General features: G+C 36.9%; 1 protein-coding gene across 4 annotated transcripts in view; it reads right to left on the bottom strand.

Annotated features, from left to right (window-relative positions):
* Positions 1-1015: 1015 nt before the first annotated feature.
* Positions 1016-26478, bottom strand: part of PCSK5 (proprotein convertase subtilisin/kexin type 5) — a 199425-nt gene continuing 173962 nt past the window's right edge. For all 4 annotated transcript variants that reach the window (XM_075078142.1, XM_075078140.1, XM_075078141.1 and 1 more), the window contains 9 exons: positions 20434-20570; positions 13259-13402; positions 11699-11801; positions 10888-11081; positions 9340-9424; positions 6681-6778; positions 6011-6140; positions 4846-4961; positions 1016-3167 (listed from right to left, as the gene is read on the bottom strand). In XM_075078142.1, the coding sequence (XP_074934243.1) occupies positions 3052-3167; positions 4846-4961; positions 6011-6140; positions 6681-6778; positions 9340-9424; positions 10888-11081; positions 11699-11801; positions 13259-13402; positions 20434-20570 (1123 nt within the window). In that variant the 3' untranslated portion in view covers positions 1016-3051. The remainder of the gene's footprint in view (positions 3168-4845; positions 4962-6010; positions 6141-6680; positions 6779-9339; positions 9425-10887; positions 11082-11698; positions 11802-13258; positions 13403-20433; positions 20571-26478) is intronic.

Below are 26478 nucleotides of genomic sequence, written 5' to 3'. Positions count from 1 at the left end.
TTTTGTTATCACTCTTTGTATATTTCCTACCCAAAGAAGATGAGATCTTGACAACAAAATACACCATGATTGATTGAATTTCTCATGCAAGTTGAAAGATGAAGGTGGGGTGGGAGCTGAAAGAAGCAGGCCTTCATACAGTATTGCTGTAAGGACACTGGCCAAACTGTTTTCCAGGTGTGGCCTTACCAAACTACTAAGGATGTGCCATCCCACATACACTTGCTCCCAGGACTGACAGGGAAACTGTGAGAATGGTGGCCTAACTCCCATTTAGACACCAAGTTTGTTTCAAAACGAGTTGGTGACAATGAGATGTTTAAGGCTGAAGAGTCTTTTTTTCAGGAAATTCTTTACCTGGCCTCAGTGAATATGCTTAAAACATCATCTGAACTTATGGCTTCTTGGATAAGTTGCCCCTTTAGGCTCCACTCAGGTTGTAGGACTAAGTGGGCATCAGCTAATGCCAATGGAGGATCTCACCCTGCAGGGGTCACAGATGAGTCTACATAAAGCCCTTTTGATCTACTGGCAAGAACACAGCCTGCTGTTCTCAAGTGGCAGCCTGGGGTTGTGATGTGAAGTGTCCTGGATGTGAGTATTGGCATGTAAACAGACATCAATATCTCACTGTGCAAATGGCTACATATGACTGCAAAGATGAAACCTTCCTCCTAAACTGTCTGAGTAGTTATGCATTTCACTTTTTTATCCTAAGTATGCAAGAGATTAGACTTATAAACTCTTGGCCAGAGGAAGCCAATGTTGTTACCCACTAGGGTGCAGACATAGCTGTACTGCTACTACACAGAAGGTGTCCCCCACAGAAATCAGACACTCGTGCAATCATAAATTGCATCACTTAAAAAAAATTCTGCAATAAAGTTAAACACCCTTACCCTCCCAATTTGTTTCAATTACTTCCGTGTAAGTGCTCCATACCATAAAGATACATGTGCCCTTCCACAAAGAAATTTCACATACAGATTGTCAACATGTTTTTCCAGACCAGAACAACAGGAATTTAGGTTAATTTAATAGAAAAAATAAAGTATGGAATAACATTGATTTTGGCCAATATCAATTACAACAGAACTACCCCATTTTACAAATAACAACTGAACATTTTACACATGTACAGTATTTTTTCAGTAAAAATGAATTTGGATATAACAATGTGTCAGTTTTTTTAAAGAAAACAAAGATATTAATTTCTTCTCTATAATAATGTTAGAGACATTTGTAAGTACCCAAACAAATTCTTTACAATCCATTACATAATTAAATCTCAATTATGAATATATATTTATATATAATATATATAATATTAACTTAAACTTTGAAAGCATTATGTTCTAGTTAAACATGTTATACTGAGAAATGAGGCAGTAACAGACTAGTAGTTAAACTAGCACAAATGGAATTAATTTAAATTTGAATGTTTATAATTGGCACCAAAGGAGCTTGACCGGCCCCCTGCCATAGCGAATCAGGTTGTAATATTTTATCTGCTCCCTGCTAAATGTGGCACATTACCTCTACAGGTTTGTTCATTCATCTGTAGCCTTCCACAACAATTTTTGATCCTCTTTATTTTCTAACATTTACACGTTTAAACACCTGCAATCCATTTTCTATTTGTGTTTCCTGGAAAGATAACTAAGAAAGACACTTTGTACATTTTAAGTATTATCCCCTGAAAACAGTATCTTCAAAGTTCTATTTTCTGTTTTCTGCTAAAAGACCATCTTTTGAACAGTATGATAAGTGAAACTGATGAAGATATATTAAATGGAAATTTGTACTGGCAGCTGTGTGCCTGGGTAAAGAGAGAAAGGCAGGGGCCGCTTCTCTCACCACCCAGGATGGTTTTACAGTGAGGTAACTCCATTGGCCTCAGCAGGACAATTCCTGCTGAAATTTCTATTGTGAGCAGTTAAAAGAAGATTCAGGCCCATCATGACACAATTGTTACACCAAGAGAACCATTGATTTATTGCCCTATATGTAATTATTCTGGAGTTGTATTTGGCATAATTATAAATCCAGTCCTGTAAACACATCCTGTTGCATATAGACACACTGACATTTATATATGGGTACTATGAAATAGTTCCACATATCTGTATGATAATATCCCCTTTTTTTTGTGAACATTACAATACAACAATAATTTATGAATACTTCTTACACGTTAGCAATGTTTTCTGACTTCCAAGCGTATACATTATTCTTGCTTACACAAACAAAGAGAAGTAGTATCTTTTGAATTTGTTCACTACAGGAACAATGTTTTTTTAAAGTTTATTTGAAATAACTTTGACAATTTAAAAAAATAAAATAAAAATCCTAGCATATCTGTTAATAAGCTAGCTGTCTAAAAATGAAATCTATATGACCAAAACCACATTTTGGACAAACATATATACATACTGCGTGTGATACAAAAAAACAGCACATTGTGAAGGAAGTAAGAAAGAAATGTGTGCAGAAATGTTAACTCTTCTTTTTTTAAATACTGTTACAAAAGGGGCAGAACTTAGTCCTGCAGCTAATGATGTTTCTGATCCCCTCAGGAACTCAAGTTCTCCCTGTTGATACACATAGCACAAAAAAAGACTAATGCAAACATTTTTGTATTGTTTAGTTTTAATCCATGTAAACTTGTGTTTTATTCTTTAAACATCTTGAAGGGGAAAAAAGCAGGAAAAAAAGGGAAGAAAAAGGACCTTTAAAAAACAGGAATAATCCTAAGGTTGACAGGAAATCAAATAATGAATTAAACATTAATTTTGGCATCAAATGCTTTGGTCACACAATACTGACGCTGTGATCCTGGATGCTCAGCTCTAGACACCCAGTTATGAAAGGTAGGCGTGTTGTAGTTTTTCCATTTAAGTTCCAACAAACAGTTCACCATCTCCCCAGACAAAGGGGGGGGAGAGAGATGGGTGGCTTTCTTTTTTTCTTTTTTTTTCTTTTTTTCCTTTTTCAATAATACGGATTAATCTATAAGTCTACAGGAGCAGGAGGACGCTGGGAGGTGTCAGTTCACCCCTTGTACGTACATGTTCTGCAACACAATTGCTGAAGCACTTTCCGCTGGCAGAGATTGTTCTTTTTCACCAGCATACAGAATCCTCCTTCGGCCCAGGACTCTTCCGTGGCTTCCAGAGGGCAGCAGCAAGAGAAGGAGGGGAGGTTGAAGGTTTGGAGAGCATGATGGATACAATGGAGGAAGGTTTAATTGGTCAGACAGGCAGATTTGGTTGAAGAGACCATTCAGGAGCAGGTAGCAAGTAGGAAATTTGGTCCATCAAAAGGAATTTCCGTCAACAGCATTTTTTATTTTTCAGGAAGAGATATTGTGTGGTCCAACAGGGAATGATTGGTATCCGTTTGTGAAAAGGAAAAAAGATTAGAAAGAGAATAATTAGAAAACAGTGATATTTACAAAAAAGGAATTTGCTCTCAATTTTTATGAATCAAAAGAATAAAACATTCTCCACAGAAATGTAAATCCTATAGAGTTAGACTAGTAACCAGTGCTTGATTGTCAGGCAATGAAACGAGAGCCTCTATGCTTTGTAAATTAACAGAAGAAAACTCCCCTCTTCTGGACTTTCCTTGGCTACTGTCGACTGTTGAGACCATGTGCTGTGTGGTGGGATTGAGCACGATGCATTGCAATTGCCTGAAGGCCCACACACTGACGTGTTGCCCTTTCATGGCAGCTGCACTTGGAAGAATAGGGAAGACAGTACTGAGATGGGGTTTCCCCAGTCTTGGGCAACTGCATGCATATCTGACTGAAGTTGCATGTGTACAAATGAGGATAGATTTATCCAACCATATGAAAGACCAAACCAGTATGTCAAAAGTTTGCATTGCAGAATTCAACTGCAATACCATACTGAGATCATGGTTACTCAAAACTCTTAGCATTATACTTCCTCTTCATTTGTCCATCTATATCTGACCTGCTCTGGACTTGCTCTAGATTACAATGACACTTGTAAGGTGCTGATGTGAGATGTCTCATGGTTTACAAAACCAGAAGACTGGTTTATAAATACCTGTAATGTAACTTTACAAGACAGGATACTTTTCAAAGTTTGAAGACCTAAATTCCAACCGGTCCACAGAAACAAGACTTAACTCTGCACCCTTTCTCTTTTTTTTTTAAGTCTTTGGTAAAACTCTTACTAAACCCAATGGAAATGAGCTGGACCCAAGAGTCATTATTAGCTTTTTGTACATCTGATGTCAGGTATCCTCCACGTGGCTTAACACTGGGCTTTGTTCTGCACTTGTTGGGCTGTATCTACAAGTAATTCACATAGTAATATTTTTAGGAAAGTACAATGAGAGAATGCGGACGAAGTTCAGTCTCCACCACAAATTGGGTGCTCTCTATTTCAGAATTCTTTTGTTCTCATTACCCTTTCACATTATCCAAGCAATATTACAGGCACTTATTCTTTTCACTTACCAGCATTTTCACAAAGTGGCAAAATAGATAAATGTGATTCTATTGATAGTACATTAGGATCTTCATATAAAAATCTATTGAAAGCATTAGGTTTTGAAAGACAGATAAGGAAGGAAAAGTAGGTTGTTGGCAGTGGGAAAAACTATTTTAGGAAAATTCAGGTAAAGTGGATGTGACTAATCTTGTTAATATGCGCAAATGTAGTTTTCTCCTTTTCATAAACCTGAAAAAAATAAGAAGCAACGTAGACCTTATATCAAGACTGTAACAAAAGAAAAGACCAAGTCAACCCAACACACGTAAAAAAGAACCTGGCAGTGGTAAAATGGATCTTTTCAGAGAATTGCACTCACCATCCTTGCAAACTGTTCCCACCACACAGACACCAGTGTCTAGGTTATAGCCGCTTGGACAGCTTGTACAGTTTCTGTCTCCTTGACCACTGCAATCCAAACAGCTGGCATCACATCTGAAAGACAGTGGCAGGAGTTGGTCTTGTAGCCTCACCAAATACAAGAGTTCCTAGGAGACCTATCCTGTATTGCAAACGGGTTGTTTGCTGTTTCTAGAGGTATCAGCTGCTCTAATAGTAATAATAATAAAAAAGAGTTAACTCCCCCTGCAACCCATTCCTGCTTCTTTCCTCCAATCACTTTCTAGTAATACTTTTTTTACTAAACAGCTGCATTATTCTAGTATTTTGGAATTATGCAGAAGTAATCAACAAAGTATCAAGCTGATCATGCCTCCATGAGCCAGCAAGGCATGAACTAAAGCTACAGGATGGAAAGGACTGACCTGCTGCCTAGTCCTTTCATCACCCTCTGTGTTCATCATATTTGCATTGTGCATCGATTACTTTTTTGTGTAGAAGACTGTAACACATGGTGATTCCCGTCCTGGCCTGAACTCAAAGTGAGTCAATAATAAATTATTCCAAAGGGCAACAAATTGCTTAACAAAGAATGGAATAGAAAAAAAAATATGCCCCTCCTTGCACAGTACAGCACAGCCCAGCCTTGTCCAAGATTTATCCACCCATTTGTACCCTAAGTCAGGTGAGCTATTCTGGGCAGCAGTCTGGTAGTGTACTGTGCCATGTTTGTGAATATGCAGCTGAAGAACTGAAATGGTCCTAATGAATAGTAATTAACTTGCAATTAAAAAAACCTAGTTCAACTATTTTGGTTTGCTACTGATGAAATGCAGATCCTCTGCCAGATTTGTAAATATTACATTCCTATGTATATCTACTTAGGTTCTCACTACGGGCTTTTTTAAAGTGAAGGACACACATATATGTGTAAGAAACACCTCTTTTAGAAGACCTGAATGAATATAATTAACAGAAATCAGATTAAAATAAAACCCCATTTTCCTTCATTTGTTTAGCATGCAATATATTTTTCCTGTTTTTTGAAGTCAGCAGAGATTTAAGTTCTCATATTATTTTTTTCAACATAGTAATAGCTAATATACTGCCAAACATCAGACTTACATATTAGCTACTGATCATACCTTTTGCAGCTTTTGTATCCACTTTCAGTAGAGTGATCAAGGTAATAACCACTAGTACAGGACTGTACACATCTTCCATCTTCTATGAAATAACCCTGTGTGCAGTTTATACAGGCATCTACTCCAGCACCTTAAACCAGAGGGAAAATACACTATTACTGGCTAGTTCCACTTACTGCCTAACAGACACCACCTCTGACTGTAGCAAAATCTTAAAATTTTAAAGACTATGTTTTACCTGCATCACTTTCTTTCAAAGAGTAACATCAAGCAATAAAGGTACATGGTTAGAATAGACAACATTACATAATTTCAGTATATCTTTTTGTGAAAGAAATGGCTGTTGGTAGTTCTAAAGCTCACACAAAATCTGTCAGTCATGATTCTATCCCAGAAAGAAAATGGAGGGTACTACTGGAAATCAGAATGAGCTCTAAGAGGGGGAAAAAAAAGAAAAAAGTGTGTATGCACACTTTCAGTTAGAAAACTTAGATTTTCATGTTAGCTGAAAGAAGTTTGCTGTATTTAAAATACATTAAAGAACTATCAAGAGAATTAGGTTTTTACATGTAAATGATCATGTTACACCGTAACTGTGATACAGTAGAATAAAATCAGAGCTAAAAATATAGAGGAAAGGAAATGAGGCAGATCAATGTCAGTGGGGTACCTGCACATGTTGCACAAGAACGGTGACATGGTTCACATTCTCTGCCATTATGGTATTTTCCTTCTTCACAGCGAATAGCACATTTAGTGCCATGCAAACTATCACAAAAAGGAAAAAAAAGTGTTTGGGCAGGTAACAACAAGGTCATGCACAAACCAGTAGTTTTCTTTTAATGAAAGAACAACCCATATATTAGGATTCACCAGCTTCCTTCATTGGTCATGTTTTATAAATTTAGAGACAGCAATCATTTCAAGTGGGAATGAAATGCAGTTTTGCCCATGGTAAATACAGAAGCTGTTTACAACCTCATTGTAAATACTATCAAGTGGTAGGGGACAGAAAAAAAATGAACAATGCCAAAGAGTCGTAAAAATTCAGGCATGCAAAATGCAATTACCCACAAGGAATTTGGCACAGGATCAGCACCACATTATTAAAAAATGCTAACGGACTTGTTAACGAGATCTCATGCTTCTCTTGAAAGACCAGCAGCATCTCCTGATACTACAGGCTACGAATAGATTCACAGTGAAGGAAATCACCACCTCTTTCTGCAAAGGCAGATTTCTTTGAAACCTCCTAACTGAATGCTCGTTCTGAGTGACTTTGGAGATTTGTCAAGATTACAGGTATTCTGCCTGCAGGCACTTTTGAGAGAGAGCACAAAAGAGTAACAGAGGAAAAGAAATAGCATAGAGTCACATTTACATGCTTTGCTCTAAGCAGCTATGCTTTATGTTATAAGGTGCCTACAGTAGGTCTTCTATGGCACCTCAGCTTTCATCCAATTTAACTCTTTCTCTAAAATTGGTCTTCAGCTCTGGGGATTACGACCCTGAGTGAGTGCTAACTCTGTTTTACAGATTGGATCCAGCAGAAGTTGGGTGTGCTCAGCATCACTGGAAGTTTTCAAAGTGTATATGGTCCCAGTTTAGAAAAAAATGAAATTAGCAGTTCAACACACCTAACAACCCCTGCCTTCTTACTATTTTTCCTCAGCCACGCACCTCAAAGTGCTTTACAAGGCAGGTAGCATTATCATGTTTTTACAGACAGGAAAACTAATAATTTGTCTAAGTTTATTTAGTGGGCCAGTAACAGGGTCAGAACTGGAATCCAGGTGTCCCAAGTCCCACCCAGGGCCCTGCCCATTGGTAACTCCACCAAAAATACACAGCAGGTTTTGAACAACTGAGGAATATGACATGCATGTCCCACAAGGCTCCATTTATCTGTCACACCCACACAGATGGTTTTTTTTCAAAACATTACCAAAAGTCAATCTGTTTGCTAATATTTCCTGAGAAAACATGAAGTTTAGGGTCTTTTGATTTTTTGCTATTTAAATTTCTCCTTTTCTCACAGTGAATGGACCTGTCTACTTTCTTCAGTGATGCTATGAGCTGCTGTTTGTGCTAATGGACAGGGAAACTCAGTTCCTGAGAAATAAAGAAAAATGTGTGCATAACTTTTCTATAACAACTGTGTCCTATACGGTCACAAATCTATGTAATCTTTGGACTTCTGACATATTTGCCCATTGTAGGACCTTCTGAACTACTAATTTACTAATTTGATTTTGCAGATACACAGAAGATCATGCTGAGTCTGTTAAGATTCTCAAAAATCTTAACATGGACAGCAAATTTAATAACATTTTAAAAGGAAAGTAGATACTCATATTTCACAGAGTGTAAATAGACCAATGTTCTGATCTGATCCCATGCTTTCCTTCCCATTAGATCACACTTCCTTTTCCAGTAGTCACTTTTAAAAATATATATTCATAAAAAAAATTGTGCAGGCACTTGGAAAATCTAGATGTAACATAAATACACAGAAATAAGAATTCCTTTACCTAACGTAAACAAATCCAGCTATTGATGTCCTAGAAACACAGAACACTCCAGCTTTTACTAAGAGATTAAAATCTACTTTGAGGGAAAGTAAAAGCTCAGCATTAAAACATTTGCAGAACACTCATATTTTGCAAGAAGAACCCCTACAGATATGGAATAGTGACTTCATATTTTTTGTGGCATAAAGCCAACATACATTCCGTCATGAGTTTTATACGATTTTTGACCTTTGCTGCTTCAGTCAAAAGGTCATTCATTCATAAAGAAGCTTGAAATGTGTACTGCTGATTTGTAGGTTTTACCTATTAGTTTCAAGAATCATTAAGTCCCCCTATGAAAAAAAAAATTGACAGCTGTTTAAAATATGTGCACACTATATTGTCATAGAACTGAGCCTGAGGTGCTTGAGATAAGTGAATGACTGGATGTATGAATAAATACAATAAAGCTAAGAAAATAGTTTCTATCTATCACAGGAATGAATCTGAAAGATTAATATGATTCATCAGCTCTACCTCTAAAATAATCCTTGACTGCCACACTGTAGGTCAAAAACGTGAAGAAGCCAGCTTTCCACATGACTGTGGCTTTTATTTTACCTGAAATGAAAGGTCTTCTAAAAATCCATTGTTAGCCAAACTGGTACATAGTAGCACAAGAAGAAACTGAACAGCAACAGAACACATGAAATGAGGGCCACTCAAAGTTAAATAGGTATCTGATGTTCTTCATTGTGTATCCACAGCCTTGTAAGCCTCCCCAGGTATTGTGGTTAGTTACATCCATAATTTCCTTACCTTAGGCCGTGTTTGCATTCTGTGCAGATTTGGAAATCAACACATGTCTTACAGTTTTCACTACATTTTCGGCAAACAATGTTATCTACAAAGGAAGAAAAGAAAACAGCCCAGAAAACATTTGTCAGTTATGTTTAACAAAACTATATGGATATATTGTCACATGACTTACTGCTTTCTAGCCTGACATCAGGAAGAGAAGCCACAAGCTAGACTAACAGCTAAATTCTGCCTATCATTAGCTTTTTCCATCAAACATCAAATGGTTTAATCTATTTCTAAACATTTGAAGTTAAGGGTGTACCCTGAGAGAAATATGCTCTGAGGTTGTTAAAAAATCTTCATAAACATTTTAAATGTACATTAACTATTTATAATATGGACTTAAATTGTCTTTTCATGCAGCAGTGATGTGCAGTAATGATTGCCATGTGTTCCAGAGGCTGCCCTGCAATTTACCGTCTTACAGTTTCCATGCAAGCAGCCTGTCCTGTCTTACCTGATTTTGTGCTTAAAGACACACCTGCATGAACAGGTCTGATCTTAACAAAGTCAACACATAAATTACCTTTAACACCTGCCTTTTCATCTCAGGAGCTCCCTACTTCAGGAGATATCTCCTTCTTCAGGCCTGCTGTCTTTTGAGATGCACTCCCATGTACCGTTCTGAGAAGAAGAACCCAGTGTTCCCATTTAATCCTAAATTTTCATCTATCTTAATAGGGTGGAAAGGAATTCCCTTTACTGTAGTTCTTACACAGTGAAAAATGGAGAATTAAAATAGTACCTGTTTTACTAGTCATCAGAAATGAACACACAGCTTCATGATGCAGAAAGCAAAAGGTTAGGTACCTGGATGAACAAAGCTCCTAAGCACATATTTATCTTCTAAGGATGTGTCTAAAGATAACTGAAGTGACTGCAGTTTTAAGCACATGTTAATATGTCCAAGTATTTTTGTTAGCCACAGCTGGAAGTTAAACACAGGCAGTTTACTTGGCAATCACAGGAGGAAACAGAAGGCAGTTGTCTCACAAGGCAGAGAATTACTGCTCTTGGGTCATCACATCACTGCAGGTACTTAGGTCTGTCAGTAACATTGCTTGCAACCATGTTTTACATCTGAGAAGCCAATTTTACTTAGAGGTCCAGTTCAGTGACCATGGTTGATTCTTCATCTATTTTATCTGGTGCCACATATGAATTCGGGGGATAGCCTCATGTTTAAAATGTGAGTGCTGCCTGTCCCTTCCTGGAGTCATGATAACTTTCTCTGTCCTGCAGCTGAGTTGCTCTTGAACTGCCCTCATTCTGCTGCTGTTGCTCTCAGCCACAAGCAGAAAAGGCACCCTGCCACTAAGCATGGTTTTTAAAATAAAGGAAGATTTTTGAGGAGCTTCTTTATCACACTGGGCAACAATTTAATATGAGGAATAGGGTAAGAGATAGATGCATCAACATACATTTTTCCTGCTTGTAAATAGTCCAGCAACCTCCCCAGATCAAATTCTGTAGCCCACAATAAAAAAAACCCCAAGAAATACTAACTCTTATCCAGGTAAAATCCATCAGGGCAGTTGGTAATACAGCTATTGGTTACTTCATTCAGGTAGTAGCCAAATTTACAGGTCATGCACTGGTCAGTATGGCCTCCAACACAGGTTTCACAATTGGGTGAGCATTTTTTACAGCGTTTCTTGTCTGCATTGTAGTGACCAGGTGGGCAGGTTGAAACACAGATCCTGCAGACAGCAAGGAAGAGAAGGCAGAGTTGTTAATGAAATAACCTGCCACCACATTCCTGGACCATGACTGCAAAGCAGAAATATTTCTCAGCATTGCTGCTTTCCTAGTGATCACATGTTTACCAAGATTACAGAATCACAGAATGGTTGGGTTGGAAGGGACCTTCAAAGATCATCTAGCCCAACCCTCAAGATATAACCCTCCAAACCATTGCATCAAGCTACCTCTTCTCTTCCATTTATTGCCCTACAACATATGTTACCTCACTGGCAAATGCTTTGTCAGACAGTCATACAGTATAATTTTTGGCCATCTACATTTCTTCCTATCTTTTTCAAACTCAATCACAGAAATTGTAGTAGCTATCACAGTTATATAATATGTATCCTCTTATGAAAAAGTAATCAAGAGATGAGGAAATAATCAGAGAAGGATGTTTGAAGGCTGTACTTAAAATTCTGATTACCTAGGATTTTTTTTCAACTCCTAAGAAAATTTGTCATGTTCAGTGGAAAATTAATTTTCTATGGCTGCAGCAAAGAGAAAAGGAAAGGAAGTTAAGATATACACTAATAAATCTATGTAAAGTAAAGATTTTTTCTCTTTGTTTTACCGTGTGTTGTTCTTAGATTTGTAGTAGTAGTGCAGACAGTCAGTACAATGATCTGGTCCTGGCCCATCACACCCTACTTTACTGCATTCTGCATTGCAGGGACCTGTAATAAAACCAGAATACAGTGGGGGAAAGGATTGTAACTTCTCATTTAAAACATATTTTAATGCAGAACGCAATTACTCTGTTTCCTTGTTTGATATGAATTCCAAATAATAATTTGGCTCCACTAAAAAGAAAAGATTTTTTAGCACCTGAAGACCCTGTAAATCCTGGCTTCACTATTTATAGTGATTTATAATTTTCAGTAAGTGTGCCATCCTCTATAGAATCTATCAATAAGAAACTATTTCTGGATCCAAAAGGTGCTTTCCTAATGAGTAACACATAATTCCAAATTTTATTCAGAAATATGCAAAGGTTTCTGCAATTCATAGCAAGGCATTATTAGCAAAGTCACTTCTAACAAGCAGGTCAACATAAATGATGAACAACATCATCAGTGGCTACTCTGGTTACTGACTGGGTAACAATTGGTCCAAGTGGCTAACACAACCCAACTGAACCAGCCACCAAGGGCCCAGATGCACTTCCCTCTGTGCTGCTATATGCTGCAAAAGCCTTGGCTAATACTTGCTTCCATCTCACTAACATTAATGTTGGACTCAATGATCCTTATGGGTCCCTTCCAATTTGAAATATTCTATGATTCTATTTTTACATTTTTCAAATAGGTCTTTCCTCCTATGGGAGGAGAAAATCATCAACTCCTGCCTTTATGTGGTGAACAAGGCCTGTGGGTGAAGTTACAACTTTCAGGATCACTGCTCTCTCATGAATCAAATGTGTTGAGTTTGCCAACCACCTTGAAATTTCTCCTAACTTCAGGTAAACTTGAGGTAGAGTTTGCTTCAAACAAAAACTTAAGAAGTTAGTGACCTTTACAGCAGAGATATCACCTACCAAAACGAGGAGTTCAGCAGGTCTCAATCTAAAATAGGGACTGTAGGTCTGACATGCTGTGGCAGGAGACTGTAACAGAAACTTCTAAATTAAACTTTGTTCTGCTGTTTGCTTGCTGGAGCTATACTTAAGATTCATCAGCCCTAACCATCTATGTTATGCTTCCAGTGTTAGATTACATGCATGAAACTGCCAACTTGACTTATTTTGCAGTGCCAAAAATATAACTCTATTAAAGTCCAATGAAAAGGTTGAAAAACTTCTACAGGGATCAGTGAGAAACAACACAGATGTAGAAGATAATGTTCTTCATATATATTTGTGTGCATATGTATGTATATATATATGTTTATGTACTTATATGTAAAGAAGTGCATTTTTCATAGTATGTTAAGTGTAGCTTAAAAGTATATAACTTTATGCTTACAAACTCATAAGGATGAAATGCAAATATCCAACTTCAAATTATGAAACAAGTAGTTCTGATCCTAAATTAAGAATCCACTTCACTGAACATTTTACATATGCAGAGTCTAATGTCACTCCTTCAACCTATTATGCATTCAGTAAATGCACAGAGTAAATGAATCTACACACCTGAATAGTCATCTGTTCCATAATCTTCTGTAGGGTCTTCAACTGGACTAGAGCGCACTCTTTCCACTTTTGGAAAATCATTTCTGGGTGAGTAAGGCTGGATGGATGTTCCATACAGTACTAAGGACCATTCTTTCAATTTGCCTAGAATTTAAGTATTTAAAATCTAGTTTTAGATACCATTTCTATTCTCTGTGTCTTACAAATCATATCACATGTAAACATGATTTTGTGAGTAGGTATGGAAGATGTTACTTTTCAAATAAGTGTCTTCAGTTTAATATAGTATAATTGCTGCTTCACTGTGAACTGAGAAAGCATACTTCAACCAGATTTTTACACAGCATTTTCATTGCATTCCAACCTCTTGTAGGTCTAGTAAAAGTTTACACCACATAAAAATAAACATAAACATACACCACATAAAAAATAAACAACAAAACCTTTGGCCATACGGTTATTTGGAAAACGTATATGGTACTCAACAAAGAGTTTCTGCTCTGGATTTCACTTTCCCTCAGAACATTAATTATCCAGTAATTATTATTTGAGATCTCTTAGCTAACTAGCTATATTCAGAATTCTGACTTAAGGAAGGCGGTAAATTTTGTTTATTACTCAAGACTACTTTTCATTGGCTTACAGGACACATCTTGATGAACAGGAAACAACTTTCAAAATCTCCGTGGTAGAACACCAGTGTGCCCTCCCGAAATTTATTTGCCCTAATTATTTGGCAGATTTCATTGTATTTGGCACTGCATTTTCTGCATTCATCATTACCATTTTATTCTCTCAGTACTTGAATGAAGAAAGAAAAAATTGTTTGCCTGCCTGCAAGTATTTTTTTTGTGGAAGAATAAAAAGATAAATGTCTATCAAGTAATCAGTTCAGGCTGTCAGGACACAAAGTGTGAACTTCCAGTCTCCACTTTCCTGTCTCTACTACCTGGTGAATTAATTCGGTGAAAGAGCAAAAAGACTCAGGCCTGAAGTAATGCCTAAAGTAATGAGGCATAAAAAACACATCCGTGCTTGAAAAGATGGAATGTAAGCGTGGTCTTATCCTATTCTCTTGATTATATTTTTTACTCTATTGGAGTAGCTAGTTGTAAATGTCAAATTCTCATCAGAGGAGAAAGGAAGCAGAGGAGCAGGGAGCATTTATTTTCTGAATTTGAAAGAACCTGTTTTGGAGGCTGTTCTGTGGTTAAAATACTCTTCCTTTAGAACTATAATTTAAAAAGAATTGTAATCCAGGTATGTCTCTACTCAAGGAAATCACTTTGTATACTTCATGTAAAATTAAATTCAAGCAATCTTCCTCTTCTTTCATTTTAATGATACTCAATAATTTGAGCTTTCATATTGTTCACTTGGACTTTTTCAACCTGTGCAAGCAAATTACTTTGATGCTTACAAGTGATTTTCTGTATTTTTCTCAATGTCATCTGGTATTCTCCATTGACATGACCAGACAATCTCTCTGCTTTTACATTTATCCTTCAAGCAGTAAGCAACAATAAGCGAAACTACTGCCTGAGAGATGATAGCCCAATTCTTTTAAATGTTTTATACTGGGGTTAAATGGGAATCTCTGTAATCTTTCTGTCTTTTGACAACCCAATTTAATCTTTCTGGGACAGAAAATTCTACACTTCGTATGAAACTTCCTCTGCTCTATACTCAGTTTTTGAGAAGAAACTACAGGCAAGAGACTACATCACATGACAGTGGTTTCACACAGTAGCTTCCAACTTTTCACAGCTAAAGCAAAGCATTATTTTTTTTAAAGAGACATTCAGCCATGATTTAAAAAATTAACTGATGAAGAATCTACCAAACCTGCTGCTAAACTGCTGGCTAATTACCGTGGCTGTAAAACTGCATGCACCTTATTTTCAGTTTGTCTTTTCCTACCACTAGCTTAAAGCCATGTAGCTCTTTAGTCCCTACTAGATTAAAAAGACCCAAATCACATATTCTCTTGCTGTATAGACATCTGGGAATCAAGTTATCTCAGTATTCTGTAGAGTGATTCAGCTGGATCCTTAAAGGCACTTTTTAGAAAAGGAGTCACACAGGGAGCTCTTTTTTAACCAGATGTGCCATCATCTCTACAGCATTTTCAAAGCTACAGATTCTCCACGTATAGTCTTTGTCCTTTTAACCCACTCCTGCAGCATATGGACCATAATATATTGGATGCAATCAAAAATGTGTGTTTTGCTAAGTTATTCAGATCTTTTCATCCTTATGCTCCAAAGATCACTAAACTTCCCAAGGATTGAATTTTATACCTCTTCCTGAACACCGGTAAAAATACAGAATACTACAAAAAAGTATTTGCAAGGACTCATTAACAATAACAACAGGTAGAGATGCTCCTCAAACACAGTGTCTGGACTTTACGCCCATGGAAGGGCATGTACTAACATTACTGCAGGAAGGATTGGTGCTTTGAAAGTATACCCAATGCAAAAGGGCAGCGACGGGAATAATTCAGGGTCTCTCAGGAGTTTAGTTACCTTTTAAGAATGGTTCAGTAAATAGAGAGGGGAAAAATTCATGTGACTTGCCAGCAAATAAATGAAGTCTGCCTCAAGGCAGGTTAATTTGCACAATGAAAATATTTCAGTAACTAAGTACATACACATACCGACACATTTTCATAGGAATAAACAAAGTGTGCACATTTAAGCCAAAATCTTTCTTTCCCCATTTTTGGCTGATTCCATCCTTTAGTTTGGCTAGAATAATCCTTTACCCTGCTTGTATCTAGTATGCAAAAGAGGTATGGTATTGTATGTATAGGAGAAAGGGTATATCACAGTGTTTCACAGCAAGCACATGTCCATCTCCATAAACTCTACAGAATGAAATGTAGAAATCACATGTACTACTTTTATGAACTGGACCCTGCATTTCTTTACGGGTAACAGATGTGGGTTTACCTTGCCAATGCAGGGATATGATGACATGTTGGCTCTTTGTTCTCTATTTGATTACAGGAACACTGCAGCTCTTAATTATAAGACCTGTCAATAGCTAAACAAACACCCACACACAACAGAAACCAGAAACAGGCATGATGGTGATATCAGTGTGATATACTGCAGGCTATGGTGATAAACCAGAGAGGCACCATAAATCGTGTTTAAGCACCTTTTGTTTACTTCATGTTGTGTTCAGTGTGGAGACTAACCCCAACACACCCAAACAGTTGGGTTTATCCACCACTGATATATGGCAGGAACTTTCAAATCCTTCCGGAAAGGAGTGTTACTGGAGTGCTTCCATCAGAGGGCAACCACAGCTCTAGAAAGTTAGGGACATATTACTAGACAGTATACAATGAATCAGGATCCAAATTCACAACCAGACTGCATTTGTGAAATCCCAATGTGTGTAAAAATCTAGCCAATCTCAAGCACTATTTGTTTCACATTGCAGTTAAAATTAAGAGTAAGCTATCCAGCAGGATTCCTTCAGTATATCAGCTTACTCCACAGCAGGTCTACTTTCTCCACATCTCCTGACCTTACTGCCCCTTTTCTTCCAGCATTGGTTCTTTATACTTTAGTCCTCATGGAGCAAAAGAAAACAGACCATGAGATTAGCCACTGTAGCACTGAAAAGAGTACACATAAAGTAATGAAATCAAATCAGTAAGACCTATACAACTACATAGGTAAAACAGGAGCATGCAGGAACAGGTTTTAAAGTGTAGAGCTGGAAACAGAAAAGGGCTGTAGAAGATGTCTGGAGAATAGCCCAGATGAACAGTTTGCAAAATGGCTCCATGACACCTCTTTTCCAGGTTTTAGTACAGGGAGTGTGCCAGGGAAGAGAGAAGAGGGGAACAGCTGAAATGTGTTGCACTGTGGCTCTCTTTCATGCCTATTGGATGAACCATGGGTCCTGGCACACACAAAGGTGAAGAGCTACCCTAACTTGTCCTTCAAGCCAGAGATGTTCCTGGCTGTGTCAGGAATAACAAGTGCAAGATGGAGTTGAAAATCATTGATTTTAGTCTCTTTTCAGTAACCTGTTTAAAATTAATTAGTTGTTGCTTAATACCCCGTCTTTCAAATTCTAAACCACTGAAAATTATAGAAACCCCCAAACCTCCTCCCGAATCCCTGAACAGTTCTGCTTGAAGTCTGTGGCTGCTTTTCTGAATACATTTATTGAATATCCCTTTTTAGTGTGCTGGAAGCATTGTTCTTCATTTACTGGTGCAATTAACATCACTCGGCTAAGAACCTTTCACCACTGCAAAAACATGGTAAGAAGTGATCAGTGCACACATAAAAAGAAGTGAAAATTGAATCACTGGCAATGCTGGCTTTTCCTTTCAGAGCTCTTGAGCGTGATAATACAGATTTTCAAAATGCTGTGCTTAATCACTTGAGTATACAGCTGATATTTACATGACACTGGCCACCCTAGAGTTACCACAGACTTTAATAAAAAGTTGTTCACTGCTCAACAATTTTGAAAAATCACATTGATTATCTTGGTCTTCAGTAGGGACTTACTGACTCCATAACTAACAGCTTTTAAAAATTTGGGCCTTGACTGCTGGTTTAGCATGCTAAAAAAAAATATTCAGGTTATGCAGACAACTGAGACAGGCAATAAAAGAATATGATCTGATGGCCAGACAGTCAGAAGAATGTTTTTAAAAAGCAGAAAGATTGTCTATCTGGCCGTCTGCTGTATTAAAAAGAACAGAATTCTGCTAATGAAGAGCAGGAAAAAAGAACTAAAATTCTCATTCAGTTCCATCAGTTTCAACAACAGCTGAGCAAGGGTGATCTGTGTGTCAGATTTTTTAGATGGAAAATTATCTAAGCAGCATAAAATCAGCACTCAGATTTTGTCATAATTTTGAAATATGAGTGTTCATTTTTGTCCAAAGCAAAATGTATAAATCCAGTTTTGGAGTATACACCACTTGGAATAGGAAGGAGACTGGACAACTCTGTGTTCACACATTAGTATCCTTCTGTGCCCTGGCTTGCTCTAAGTCATGATGGGAATAGTCCTACTGAGTTTGTAAACTGCAGGAGTCATTGGACTAGCTGGCCTCCCAGAAAGGCATATTTACCTTGAACAGGTGAACTGCACATAGCCTTCATTCCAATGTGAGTAACTTAACAAACCAAATTTCAACCAAGAGGAAGACAAAGTATTCAGTCTCCATATCTGGTGGCAGAAGCACCCATGGGCCTTTCTTAGACAAAGTAGAACTGAAACCACTAACATTCTTCTAGAACAGTCACCTACATGTAAAGCCCTATTACACTAGCCTTTTCTTATTTTAAACTCAAAACTTTTAAACACTTTGGTTTGCATTTTAGTCAATATTTCTTTGTGTGTGCTTTTTCATGTAGTAGAAACAATAAAAGTACTTATACTTAGTGAGGCTCATTTGAATAGTTTTAATGACTTCCAATAACCCACTAATTCAGGAACAAACATACTTAAAAATCCCCTATTGTTAAGTTCACAAAGATGTATTTTTATAGCTTCAAGTACTTTAACATCTATGTCTTAAAATTCAGAATTGATTTTTAGCAAATCAGTTAGTAAATTCTTACTGCTTTGTGAGTTTAGTTAGCTGTCTGAGATGGAATGTATCTTTTATTTCACTGAATTAGAAACTAATTCTATTGCTAATGTCATTGTAGTCCTAAATATATTTCATAGCAAAATTCTTATAATTAATTTTTATCTATCAGAAAGTGGTAATCAATTAGATTTGTCACTTCCAATGTAATATTATTGCATTCTGACATGCTGTCCAATCAGAGTAAGTGTTAATTTAGATTTAGTGTTAAATGATTTGAATACAGCAGTAGAATTCGTCTCTCTAATGTGTTTTAGTCTAGATTATTTGTTTAAATGATATTTCACCTTTGATTATTTTTATTAAAGGATTTCCGCTGACTTTGATGTGGGGCTCTGAAGGAAGGACTATATTCATTCAGTATCCATGCATAAACAGTGGTATTTTTGTCTGTGTATAATGTATCTATTTCAAAATGGGTTTTAAGGTTTAAATTTTCAGTATGTCCAAAGGCAAGTGTATACTCATCTCTCATAACGAGCAAAGAGAAGTAAGTATGTACTCCCATGAGTCTCTTTGAAAGCCCTGTCTCAATCTTCATTCCTTTCAAAGTCCTCATACTGAAATATGTGAATGAAACTGAACTGTGCTGTGGGAGAAAAGCCTAAGAAAGTCTTGTAGCCTCAAAAATTCTTATTAGGAGCACAGTCTGTGACTGGATGAGTGACAGGCTTGAGCACTCTGCCCATATACACAGGAGCACAATGCAACCCATGAGTGGTAGCAAGCCATGAATTTTTTTCTTTTGTATAGTGGGATTTTCTAGTGTTCACCGATAAATGACACTTTTTCTTATGGGTACGACAAAAAAAAAACCCAAAGAAAACCAACATGAAATAAATCCCTGAGCCCTATATAGCTAATATAGGCCAAGTACATATGGGCCCTATATCAGCCATGAAAGTCACAGGCAATATGAATACAGCAGAGTAACTGTGGTGCTCTAACTCATGCTGAAGACTTGTCTGATAAATCTATATTGAACATCCAAAAAACCAGATGCCTGCATATGGAGATACTATATACTATAACTTCTTTCAAATGTGACACATGCCATTTCATGCAGTTTTGTATCTTTTTCGTTGAAAACTGTGCCTAGTGAAGATTTGGCTTTGTTTAAAGCACTGACTCTTCGTAACCTGTCAGACAATACAGGGGTCTGTCTCTGCTTAAAGAATTCATGTCTGGTATGATGGAGCTCTAAATGGCCAAAGTCTCTTTTTATACTTTGAGGCAACACATGTGACTTCAAGAAAGAGGGCAGTTTACCCCTGAGAAGATTATATTCTCCATGGAAACCAGAAGTAAGTTCAGAATAAAAGAGAACTGCGTCTCTTAAATGGCAAATAACAGCAACATAAAAATGAAGAGTGCGTTGATAGCTGAAATTAAGAATAACACTCTTCTCAGCTCTGCCTTCACACCAAAACCAATAAAATGCTCTAGCTATAAATTAAAGTTAGAAAATAGTCAAGGCTGTATTAGCAATGGCAAGCATTCTTCTGAATTCACTGAGCCCAAATAAAGGTTAGAGTCATACCTGGAGTCTTGAAGTTTCTCAGCTGAGATGGAGTGTCACAGATTTCCAAGATCCAGTCACCTGCTGCTTTTTCACTCCAGCAGTGAGTAGTCATAAACTCCCAGTTTTTGAATCCTTCCATGGAATGATCAAATAGCCTAAAATAAATCATGACATTACTTTAAGTGAGCCATTTTATTTGGAGAGCTAAGCCTCCAGGACTACAAACTCTTGAATGATATACTAATTAGACAGTTCATTCATCTGTGCCTTTACATAATGTTACTTATGATGGTTTTCTGACACATATTTCAAGTACATTCAACAGTTTGTTGCTGTTTTGATGGAAGAGATTCTTTACATGCCATCATTTGTCATAAAGTAAAAGAGAATGGAAAGATAATTCATTGTAAAAAAAATTGCTAATACCGTTTAATAGGATTCATATGTCTTGTGAAAAGTACACACAATACAGCATATTCATAGCTTTTACAGCATGATGTAAATACAAACAACTCATAAGTTGGAAAATTTCCGTAACATTTATTTTTGGCTTTGGATTGGAATACTTAAAAGGGGTGTAAGAACAATAAAAAGTATTAAGTGACTAAGACAATATTAACAATTCAATATATGTGATTTCTTGTGAGGAAATAAATGAAACTGAGACATTGTCTTAATCCTCAAATGACCAAGGTAACACTCTCTTCAAACAGTTGACAGAATTGAGTTTGGGTAAACCTGAGAGACTAATGGTATCTGACGGTTTCATCTAACCAACTACATTACCATAATTTAATTACTTAGGTCTTGGGTGAAGAGGTTGGAGCTTAGGCCTAGGTTATGGTAATTTTTAGTATGGGGGCCCAGTTCAGGGGCTGTAATGTGACGCCGATCTCACGGGGTAAAGGGAAGGAGGACTGGCTAGACATTTTACTATCTAAAACCGGAATTTGTTAATGAGATTTTGGAAAGACACAAGAGTTTACACTTTCATTCAGTACTCACAGTGTGTTGCCTGGTACACCAGAGATATTGATGGAAGGTCCACTCTAATCAAGACTGTTGCCTCCACTAAAACGGCACAGCTCAGCTTTAAAAAATACAAGTATGTATACACCCATATATATGTGTGCATACATTTCTATATAGATATATGCATATATATCTACATGCATATATGCATATCTATTTTTACTATATATGCATATATTAAATATATACATATATATGCGTGTATGTGTACATATATACATACATATTTTAACTTGGTCTTTATGTGTGAAAATTCTACTGGTAATAGCTATGCTTACATATTTTTCATAAAACAAGATCTCTACAGTAAAAAATCCAATAGATTTAAAAGCCTTTTGCATAAAATAGAGAAAAATCTAGTATTAGACTACAAAAACATTATGATGTTATACATTCACTTGATTCATTCCTGTATTTTCTAATCTAATTTCAAGCTTTATTCTCAAAAGGTTGTGAAGTTCAGCAAGCATTGGGAAAGCAGGATACTTTTTTAGCACTGTGAGTATGTGTCAATTTCTGGTAAAAATCACCACACAGGATGTGAATAAAATGCCATACTACTTGCTGAATACTTTGGTCAGTCAGATGCATGGGGGCAAGTACTGCATATCCACAGTTACTTCAGTAGGACCTTTATGGACCTGCATGCCTGGTGTACTTTATAGGACTCAGCCCAAAGCTGATTTCCACAGTCTCATTTGTGCAACCTTTTGCCATTTTAAATGAATGCCTATAATAGTACTCTTTTTTATTACTGTTGATAACATAAAATTAAAATATAGATACATATTTAGAATTGGGCTTAATTTTCACTGATAATTGGGTGAGTTTTTCTTCTGATCCAGTTCTGTGCCTGCGTGTGTGAGCGTACGTGTGTGAATATATATATAGAGCAGATTGGCCTGTTTCATGTCACTGTTAAATCAATTGTTTGAAAACAGCAAATCTCACAAACACATGGCATACAACAGTTACTGAAAAGGTAGAAATTATTACGCAGTTATTACCCAGTGTTTGCATGTGGGTATGTTCAATTTAAGTCATGTAGGTTATTCCCAACAGTTAGTGTGTTTTGCTGATAACTAATATATTACTTTCTAAACTCCCTGTCAATCCATCAAGGCAGAAATTTTCTTCTTTGTCATTGTGGCATTATTCTAGTATTACATATAGTATTATATATATTATATATTATATATTATATAGTATTATATATATATATAGTATTATATAGTATTATGTAAGTAATGTATACTGTAAGTAATATTTTAAATTCTGTATTCACTTGGGCTTCCATTCACATACATAGAAACATAAGTTGCTGTTTGTTTTTACTGCAATTAGTCCAATATTTCCCATAGTACTTTTTGTTTAAGCACGTTTGTCACATTCTGGAATTTTAAATTGCTGTCAGAATTCCATTTCAATATTTCATCATTCTTTTAAGTAATTTTGGGATGAAGAGACAAAAATCCCTTATGACTTTGCCATAGCTATATAAAAACAAGTTGTCATGGTTTTAGTTGGGATAGAGCTAATTTTCTTCACTGCAGCTGGCACAGTGCTGTACTTTGGATTTAGTATTAAAACAATGTTGATAACACACAGATGTTTTAGTTGTTGCTGGGTAGTGCTTGTACTAGTCAAGGACTTTTCTAGCTTTCTATGCTCTGCCAGGTGCACAAGAAGCTGGGAGGGGAGGGAGCACAGCTAAGAGAGTGGATTCAAACTGGCCAAAGGGATGATATTCCATATCATGTAAAATCATGCCCAGTATGTTAACTGGGAGGAGCTGGCTGGGGTAGGGAAGCAGCAATTGCAGCTCAGGGACCGGCAGCATCGGTCAGTGGGTGGTGAGTGGTTGTATCGGTTGTTTTTCTGTTTTTTTTTTTCCTTTTTCCCTTTTCCTTTGTATTATATTATTATTTTTATTACTGTAATAATAATTATTATTTTATTTTAATTATTAAACTGTTCTCAACTCATAAGTTTTTTTTTTTTGCTTTTGCTCTTCTGATTTTCTCCCCCATCCCAGAGGGGTGGGGGGAGTGAGTGAGCAGCTGCGTGGTGTTTAGCTGGCCGACTGGGGCTGAACCATGACACACCTCTACCTAAAATATGCTGTGGATGCTTTCATATCTCCATCTATGGAAATGGGGAAAATCCCTTAATATTATCTCGTAGAAAATTGCCTATTTTACTTATTTGGGAAAGATTTGAATTTTATAAAGTAAAGTTTAAATTGCAATCTTTTAATGTATGAACTGTGCTTCTAAAAAGGATTCTACAAATGAGTCAAAAAGCTACAGACAGATCAAAAGAAAAGTTAAAAAAAGTAGAAAGATACTGACTCTGAGGCTGTCTGTATGTGTATGTTATACATATTCAGTGGTCCAAGTGTTTTTGTGTTGCTCTGCCTATGCACTAAACTCTTAAATCAAAGAACTTGTGAGGCAGTAAGTACATGGATTTCCCTTTCAGTGGTGTTAAATGAATTAATGAAATGATCAAATGTTCAGGTGTACTTTTCCTCGTCCAGAAAGAAATACATATGGAATAGGATCTTATCAGGAGCACAGAGCCAGTCTAGACAGTTAATTGATTTTGCTATTTGTCAGATTGATACAGAGTGAAAATTCATATTAAGGACACACTTAAACACAGCTTATCAAGGACTAGTAATTTATTAGTATATGAACTCATGAATTGTTAGTTGACTATTACAGGTTATTATAGATTAAAAAAGTTAAACAAGATTATTAGAAGAATCTGATAATTTTTATGACCATGATCATCTACAACTACAACCTCTGAGCTCATGCACATAACATGCTTTTAAGTACCAAAGTGAGTAACAGCATTTGAAGCTTTATAACTTATTTGTTAACATAACCACAACAGAATGCCAGATCTGTTATTCAATTACTCAGGTGACCTCACTCAGTAACAGGACATTCAAGTTAGGGTGGATGTGGCTACATGACTGACTATATCCAGAGAAACTAATTATGGGCCGCTACTTACAACAAATAGTATTACATTTAAAAATGACTCCTCTCTCTGAGAAATTTTATGATATACTCATGATATGCCATATGTGGGTCTATGTAAGAATATATATATTACAGAGTGCAGAGTAAAATAATTAGTACCTAAAAACAAATTCAAGAGCCTTGGCCTCTCACCTCCATCACTTCAGCCTAGAAATTGCATCACCTTTCCATTTAAGAATATAACTTCAAGCTGAAATATTAATCTGTAATCAAATTGTAGATCCAGAGGAAGATAGTTAGCCACTTTCCTGGAATTCAAAAGTGGAAACCTTGGAATTGGGAATTCCAATAAGGCCAGCCTCTCACAGTTAAATCTACTAGCGTTAAAAAACCAAAAAGTCAAGAGTGTCAGCATTTTAGCAAAGAATCTCTAAATTCCTAAATGCTCAGAAAAAGTTGTTTCAATTTGTTTTAATTCTTAATTTCATGTGAGAAAAAACAGTGGGGGTGGGGGATCTGTTTGGTAACACTACCATCACCCATCATGAACAATAAAAGGTAAAAACAGAAAAGGAGGGTTTTTTAAATTACCTTTTTTCTTCATCTCAGAAGGTGCAGTTGCACCTGACTGACAGCCATGCTTGTATATTGAACTGACCACATTCAGAGCCAGGAAGCCCTGCACTGGCTGATGGTGTGGCTGAAGTGGAGTGTGGGCAAGAGAAAGCTATTTTCTCCTCTGTAGTACCAGTCCTAGTTTATGATATGCTCCAGCCTACTAAACTGGTAGCCTGACAGGCTGACAGGTCCTTGCCAACCAGCCTAATTGGCCACATGACTTCTAGCGAGCTTTACAGTTTGAAAAGAGTACAGAGTGCCTTCCTGAGCTGAGCACCTGAAAATGCGTTGGTCAGCTAGTCTTCTTAGAGCAGCTCTTCTCCACAGGGTTCAACCATCAGCTCCTTGTGAGAGAGGTAGCCCCTGAGGAACTGCAGATAGCCCAAACTGACTTAACCAAACCTTCAGCCACCTGCCCACCTACACTAAAGTATTCAGGAAAAAAAGAAATGGTCAGAGAGCATACAGGCACTTCAGAAGCTTTCTCACCTACATGTGTCTGGGAAGATCACTTATAGGTTCTGCATGTGGATCTAAAGAAGATGTATTTAAAATGTATGCATACACTTTTTTTTTTCCTAAATTTCTATTTTACTTCTGGTCATCACAGTCAATTTTATGAAGCAATGGAGATCTTTGAGCTGCCATGATGTTTTTTGGAAAGGAGTAGCATGGACAATAGGGAACAGTGCCTGTGAGCATGAAGAAATGCATAGTACAGCAACCATCATCTTTAGATACAGATACATTGTCCCCAGGTACTACGGATATCAGCAGTAAATGCTCCATCATGATATATACCCATGTCACCCTGCTGAGCTCCACACATCACACTGGTCAGCCAGTGGACTGACTGATACTTACAGCTATCTTCTTAAAAGATGCATGTTCTTTCTTATGATTGTGCAGTAAACTTTCAGAATACTCACCCTAAACTGGCAGAAATCCTAATGCAAGAGCATGAATGAACCTGGCGCCATATATGCATACTACTCCTACCCTATCCTAGGGACATCTGATTAGGGTAAGAGCAGTAGAGGACACTGACTGTCATCACACAATCCAGTTCATTCCAAGTGAAACTCAATGTAGTAAGCATTGTAGTAAGATTGAAGTGGGGCTCATTTTAATAAGACTAGGAAGAGATGAATTCATTCTCACTATAGAAGCTAGAGCAAAACTATATGCAGGAAGTAGAAATTGTAGGCATTCTTCCTCAGCCTGTCTTAAACAGCTCCTCTCTTTTCTATTTGGTTCAGTACGGACCTCAGAAGCTGAGACATTTAGCTAGCTTCTAAATATGTCCTTACACACTTGTCAACACTACCATTTTGACTATAGAAAAATAAGTCAAACTTAGAATCATAGAATCCTATTACCATAGAATTGTTCAGATTGGAAAAGACCTTTAAGACTATCA

The sequence above is a fragment of the Phalacrocorax aristotelis genome, chromosome Z, assembly GCF_949628215.1.
Source record: "Phalacrocorax aristotelis chromosome Z, bGulAri2.1, whole genome shotgun sequence".
Lineage (NCBI taxonomy): Eukaryota > Metazoa > Chordata > Aves > Suliformes > Phalacrocoracidae > Phalacrocorax > Phalacrocorax aristotelis.
The sequence above is the reverse complement of the archived record's forward strand: the minus strand, read 5'-3'. Positions and strand labels throughout refer to the sequence as shown.